The following is a 7,459-nucleotide window of genomic DNA, read 5'->3' as shown; positions in this document are numbered from 1 at the left end:
TATAGCTGACTATATAAGTCTTTTACATGTAACATTCAATGCTAAAACTTGATCTGTTCATCAACAGATGTTTTAGCTTGTAGGATTTCCAATTGTAATGTTGCACCTAAGTTGCTTTGAATACATTTTGTACCATAAAGGATCTGTATTCCAGACACATGCGATCAAGAATTTGTTAAAAATTCCTTGTTATTCTGTATTTACGGTAAAACTGGGGAACTTTAGCTGTTTGTTGTTGTTGTTTTAAAGAACGAAAGAAGAGAGAGAAAATGGGGCCCGATACAAATAATTTGCCCCAGACAGCACTTAACATAAAACAAACATTATAAATCTTAGAGAGATATAAACAAGAATATTAAATATATATACCAAGTCTCCACGAGGGAGCTCATATCGTCTCCACGAGGGAGCTCATATTGTCTCCACGAAGGAGCTCATTAAGTCTCCACGAGGGAACTTTACATGTCTCACATTACCTGTGGTTTGAGATGAAATCTCAGAGTTCAATGTATGTCGGGAGTTCTTTTCATGAGAGGTATACTACAACCTTTGACTGTAATATAAAAAAATAAAGCTCTAAATCACTTTCAGCCAAGAAAGTGATTGATTCTCCATGTCCGGGGAACCACTTTGCGGATTAGTCTGTTTTGCATTATATTGCACCAGACTTGCACCCAAAATCATCTCTGCTTGGAATGGCTGTTTTAAGAGCTGTGACAAATTTGTGTCTCTGAAACAAATGATCTCCATTAACCCTTACCATCCTTAGCTTGCTGATTGGTGTGCTTGCTGGAGCGCTTTCTTTGCCGACCAGCACAGATGCCTGGGAAACTAAACACTACTGAATTCCGGGGGGGGGGGGGGGGGGGGGTTTCATCAACGTTTGTCGGCGCTGACAACTTGAATCACCATAGTAACAGTCAGTGACCAGAGCATCTCAGCCAATCAAAACCAAGGATTTTGCTGAAATTGGTCAGTGCTGACGCTGACAAGCGTTGATGAAACACCCCCCCCCCCCCCGATCTCTTAATTCCCCTAATCCTTTCATTGTGTCGCTATGGCTTTCTGTTGGATTAAGAGAGATTATACTACATTTGAGTGGACATGCTTTAATCTGCTTCCAGATCAAGTTCGAATGGACTACTGAATGCTGATGAAAATGCTGAATGCTGATTAAAAGTATAAAGCGATGTACCTGGAAACATGAAGGATTAAATATGTCACAGAAACATTTTCCATAGTGTCCCTGTCTGAAAACACTACAGGATGTAGAGGAAAGAGTATATCCTATTACTAATGTGAAGATGTTATTTTTTTTTTGTGCAAGTTGTGTCAGATTTTTAATGAGATGTTATAGTGTAACTAATCTTGATTTTGAATGACATTTTTGCTTGACACAGATACGCTTGATCCAACGTGAAAACCGCAGTCAGCAGTTGTCATGAGGACGCACATCCATCACTCCACTGAGGTTGCCCCCCTTGCAACGAGCAGAGGACGCATCGGTCCGCCTCTTTTTCTCACCGCGCTGGCCCTCTCAGCGGTCAAGCTGGCCACAGACACAGAGTCCGAGCCCAGTCACCAGCTCACGGAAGAACACTTTGTCTCGGGCCAGTCGGACGGCGAGGACGATGCGGTGACAACCAGGATCCAAGAGGCAGGAACCTTAACAGGTTGGTGGCGCTATTTCCTTCCCGTCTTTCTACACATGTATGGCACAACATGCACAGTTGACTCAGTGTTGTTATTCTCCACTAATCTCTCCATAGTAGGAGACGTATGCTGGATATCTCACAGGCCAATTGCTGTGAAGCCACCGCGACGTTATCGTACCAGGCACATCGCATTTGTGTATGGAGCTCACAACATCAAATGAACTTCGTTATAGCTGTGGCTGGAAAATGCACGTAATTTCTCATATAGAGTTTGCCTGGTACAGATATAAGGATGGTGGCACTGGTGGGTTCACTTGGTCGTACAGCACAAATGGGCCAATGAGATATTATATTCAGATACTTCCAGTAGAGATCAGTGGTTGTTCCCTATCAAAGGCATCATTTACCATTTGCAGATGAAACAAAAACCCACCTTTAGAGCTTCAAAATAGTTCTAAAATGTGAGTCAGGGATAGAACAATGGTTATAATGAAATTGTTTCTAGAATGAATCGTGTAAATATATGGTTCATTGAGAAAAATAGTGATATCTCCTCATATTTTAGGCTTTATTGCAAAATGTTGATTTGGTATGATGTCACGGGATACAAGTTCTGACCTACAATGTACACGTATGCATCAAATGTGATGTCATAACTTGAACATCACTGCTCCCAATGGTAAACAATACCTTTAATTACTGGTCTCGTAGGGTGAACCTAGGGGGTCATTATCATCAGTTACCTTTTTTCCAGGAAGATGTGTGGAAGAGGCCACTTAACCCTGGATTCACACATGCTTACAATGAGGAGTGAAATGGGATCTTTCACACTTGACTCATTCTTGCACCAGTATCTCAAATTTATGGCCCATCCCTCGGGGGACAGTTCTTCACTTTCCTTGTGTGTACAGCTGCCATGTTGTTACCCGTGTCACATGAGAGAGTGTGAAACTGGACATTTCTGGTCCATGAAGAGCAATTAATTATACATTTATCATCAAGATTATTAAATAAAAAAGAAAAAGATACAACATTGCCTGCCTATTCACTACTGTGAACTGTATGTGTATGAAAACAGCTTCTGAGAGATTTGCCTTAAATATATAATTTGTGTTTTTTTCCTGTCTTCTTTCAATAATTTTTTAATTTTTGCTTAATGGGAGTGACAGGCATGACCTAATGTTTTAGTAAGTATTTTTGACGAGTGCAATGTTTGCTGTAAAGTATTAACAGCCTGCTTTGGCACATCTGTGACACCTTGCAGTCAAATACATTCAAGACATGGGGATTGTGTTCACATCTCAGTCAAGTCAGTGTGCCCTGTCTTCTGAATGTCAATGTCGCCCTCTTGAGTCAGCTTTCTGCACAGGTTCAAGTGTTAACTGCAAGTGCGTGGCAATCCACTGCACACACAATGTACAGTGTAGTTGGTGATAAAATAGTGGCATCGTGAAAGGGTGGATCAGGGTAGAGTTTATCTCTGCAGTGAATGAAATCCCGAAATTCAGTCATCAGATTTTATCCTTTTTTATTGGCAATTGATTATGAAAGAAATGCTGTCATTGTCAATTATCTTTTCATTGTACAATGACATGCTCTATGAATTTTCTGCACATTTTTTAGTGAGTTAGAATGACTTTGAATACCAGATGTTAAATAGTATCTAATTTGAGATATTCACTTTTCTTCTCCATGACACACAGGTACAGTACATTGAAGTGAATCAATGTATAATGCATTCTTGCAACCAAGTACTGTACTATGCCTATGAAAGTGAATTTCAAAAATGCATGCAAATATCTCCACTGTAGTCTTCCTTCCAGACGCTATGACTTCAATGCTCTGTCACTAAACAGAGCAGATGACTGTACTAGGAATTATGTGCACCAAGTGTTCCGCTTCCTTGTCAAACTTATCAGGTCCCTTGGGGAATTTTGCTGTAGATTTATCTTCTTGTCATTAAAACGGCAACTCTGGCCTTACTGCATAACCTATAGAGAAAGACTGACGGACACTGGTGACATTCATTTGATTTGAGAGATAAATATTAACTTTGTACTTTCGAGGTGTGTAGCCAATTTAAGGATTGGTTATAGATTTAGTGATTTAGGCTTTTGATAATTTTGCAACCAAAATAGTAATGGTATATACTATAATTGCTTGATTTTCATGTGATTACATTTTAGTGCTGAGTGGCTCAAATATATGATTTGTGGGTTCTTGAAGTGGTGCTGTGCAATTGCTCTCTCATACAATATGTTTTCATCCAATTCACAGAAAAGAGAGAATTTGATTCAATATTTCTGTGCACAACATCTATGTACAATGTACTACACTCTGCTGCGCAACATTCATACCGATGGGCGCACATCATGCCTCCTTCTAGGCGATGGGCACCATACATACAACTGTAGTATTAATACAAATTACACGAGTACCAGTGGTATAAACATTGTGATTACGCAAAAACTATCCCATCGAATGGCCTGCACAGAAAGCTACTATGCTAAAGTGATCACTAGGACACATCCCATGTACAACTGTACACACACATTTGTATGCACACCTCTCTTGTACTGTGTCTGATTGTGGTGATTTTTTTTTTCCCACAGATCTCTCAGTATCAAATATTTAATTGCTATTATTATCAATATTATTTTCATTTTTAATGGGGTACGTTCTCTTGACCTGTAAAAAAGCAGGATGAATGCTCACTGACAACAGTCATACTAACAATGCAGAGTTGGACTGGTGGTGGACATGATAATGGAGTACATTCTCCTGTAAAAATCAAGATGAACATGCCCTGACAACAGTTGACTAACAGTCTAAAGAGTTGGATTGGTGGCTGACAAAACACTGCACAAATTATTGCTGATTGTGATTGTGGTACAGGCACTATCTCATTTGGGGGGAGATGACGTGCAATTGTATGCATAGATTTTGCCTTCTTCTGTTCCACCATCAGTAGATAGGAAAGGGTGTTGAATGTCATCTAGTACAATCTGAAGTTAAAGGCACATGGTCCCGGTGGTTTAGTCAAATGCATATGCGGGCGCACAGCTCAACGTCGGAAATCTTCGTATCAATGCTAATGGTGATTGGCAGTATCATCAACAGCGCCCTCTACACTACTGGGGCTATGCACCTTCAATATACATGTAGTGACAGCATCCAGTATCTCTAGATCTGACAGAAAGTTATATTCATGTAGAAGAAATTTTGATAATACGAGTTGCCTTTAAATGAATTAACTTGACTGGTCTAAATGGTGTTACTAATTTTTTGTTTCTTCCTTTAACATACAGAAAGCTTTGTGCAAGGGACACTAAATCATCTTCACAGGAGAAATAGAATGGCAAAGATCTGCTATATATTTGAAAGTCACTATAATTTTGGTGAACAATTGATGGGCCTCACACCTGTGTTGACAAGCATTTCTGGAAAGATGAATGATTTATACATTGTAGTTCATATCCACTTCTGAACTGCTAGCATACAGGTACAATTATTACCCCCCCCCCCTTGATTTTTTTTTTTTTTTAAATCCCACTTGAACATGCACCAAAGTCTCATAGATTTTGGGACACAATATGAATGAGTATATGCACCATGATTTCGAGTGCTCTCTGTATTTTTAGCACCTCAGGTGCCTGCTAAAAAAACCCTTCAATTGTACAGGTACTCTGTATTATCAAGAAGCAGTCACAATTCATTCTCCATTTTTAAATGGAGAATGAAATGAAATGAAGTGAAATGTTTGTGCACTCATATTTTTTTTTTTCCTGTCGTCACAATTGATGGTGTATACACACCTGTGCTGACAAGTGTTTCTGGAGAGATGAATTATTAGTTTAATATCCACTTCTGAATGCTAGTGTAGGTATAAAGAGACCCAGTGGTATGATTTGTATGTAACCAAATGAGCCACATTCTCATTATATCCTTTTGTTTCTTGTCTTTCTTTTTCTTTTTCCCCCTTCTCCTTCCTCTCCTCTTACTTCTTTATCTTTGTTGTCTCCTTGTTTCAGTTATTCTATTATTATCATTATTATTATTATATTATTATTATTATTATTATTATTATTATTATTAGTAGTAGTAGTAGTAGTAGTAGTAGTAGTAGTAGTAGTCGTAGTAGTAGTAGTCGTAGTAGTATAGTAGTAGTAGTAGAAATAGTAGCAATGATAGCAGTCAGTAGTAGTAGAAACAGTAGTAATAGTGGTAGTACTGTAGTAGATTCATAGTTGTACTTCTACTCATCAATATTATAAAGACTCATGTATGCAACCAACACTTAAACATTCAGAGCCGTGTTTGATTTAGGTAGTGCACTATGTAGAATTTAGGATGTACGTGTTTGCATGTTAAGAGCCTGAAAAAAACTTCATTAATGTCCTTTCAAGATGGCAAAAATTTAAAGTCGATGCATAGGAGCACCTGGCCATGATTTCACCCCTCATTGGCTTGGCCAGACAGTGTGAAATCTTACAAGTCGTCTGTGAAAAGCATTAGCGGTAACTATCAGTTTAAAGATGTGAGCCCTCTTTTCTGAAGACGTTTTATGCCACACCCTTCTCCTTTTTTCACCGAACTCCAAAGTTGCATTCACACAGACAAAACAGCAAGATAATGAAAAAAGATATTTTTACCCTCGTTCAGATGGATTGAAACAAGCTGCTACACACTAATTTGCCGGTTCCGATAATTTGTCGACCAAATTACGCATGCCTTAAAACTACTGAAATGGTTACCCTTGCCCTAGTGTTTGTACACTGTTCAATCTCGCATGTTTTGAATGACAAAATAAAAAATCTCAAGATTTTTTTTTTTGCTCAAGACTTTACACAATCACCGCAGTGTGAATTATGTTGTTTCTCAAATTATTGCGATAATTCTGAAATAATTGTAGGATTTGGATTTCATGCTCACTGTGCTATATAGTGGATTTTCATGTCAGCACGATCAAAAATCTTGATATTCCTATTTGGATTGCAATGCAGATCTCGAGATTTGTATCCCACTGTTTTGCATCAGTGTGAATCACACTCCAGTGTATTTTTGACCTAGAATCAAATTAGCAATCACTCCACATATGAGCTCATATTTTGACTCATTCCCTCAACTGAGCATAATTGAGCAAGCAAGCTGTATTTCTTTTGTTGTTGTTGTTGAAGTAAACTTGTTTTATTTGGGTGTTGACTTCATCATCCAAGTGCTGTAAATATGGTGTCTTTATAGGTAATGCTAGTTGAGCAATTAGTAGCAAGTGGGTTTAGTATCACGTCAGGACAGATACACATAATAATGAACCGAGTTCTATTGGAGATGATGCCGCCCCCTATATTTCGTGAGCGAACAGTGTTCAAGAGGGAATGACAAGATATTTTAGAGGCCTGTGATAGTGATGTCATTGAAAGGTGCTATACATCACATGCATACCACTGTATTCCAAATGATGTGCTCTGCAAAGTGCACTGCACCTTTGAGGGAGAGTTCAGTTGTTACTATTACTGAAATCAATGTGCAAGCTCCCCATGTGTATTCATAGACATAGGGCTTCAAGCAGAACCCATTCATCATAACTCTCCATGGTGGTTTTATAAAATTTTGTTTCCATTATGACCTTAAATTTCAGTTTCGGCTCTTGTAACGACTTCAAATGGGTCAGTTTATGGCAGAAGAGCTACAATGCACGTCACAAGGTAGACCCTTGATTTCAAACTGAGGACAAAAAGGATACAGACTGTACAAGTTGTAGATGCATGTACGTGTACATTGTATTGAAAGAGCACCTGTAATTG

The 7,459-nt window shown here is 38.6% G+C and overlaps 1 protein-coding gene across 1 annotated transcript in view; it reads left to right on the top strand.

Moving 5' to 3' along the window:
* Positions 1 to 1,525: 1,525 nt before the first annotated feature.
* Positions 1,526 to 7,459, top strand: part of LOC140245145 (trafficking kinesin-binding protein 1-like) — a gene marked incomplete at its 5' end in the record, with an annotated part of 68,614 nt that continues 62,680 nt past the window's right edge. Inside the window, one exon of the mRNA XM_072324744.1 lies at positions 1,526 to 1,673. Coding sequence (XP_072180845.1) covers positions 1,526 to 1,673 — 148 coding nt within the window. The remainder of the gene's footprint in view (positions 1,674 to 7,459) is intronic.

The sequence above is a fragment of the Diadema setosum genome, chromosome 22 (genome assembly GCF_964275005.1).
Source record: "Diadema setosum chromosome 22, eeDiaSeto1, whole genome shotgun sequence".
NCBI lineage: Eukaryota > Metazoa > Echinodermata > Echinoidea > Diadematoida > Diadematidae > Diadema > Diadema setosum.
This window is presented reverse-complemented; position numbering and strand designations above follow the sequence as displayed.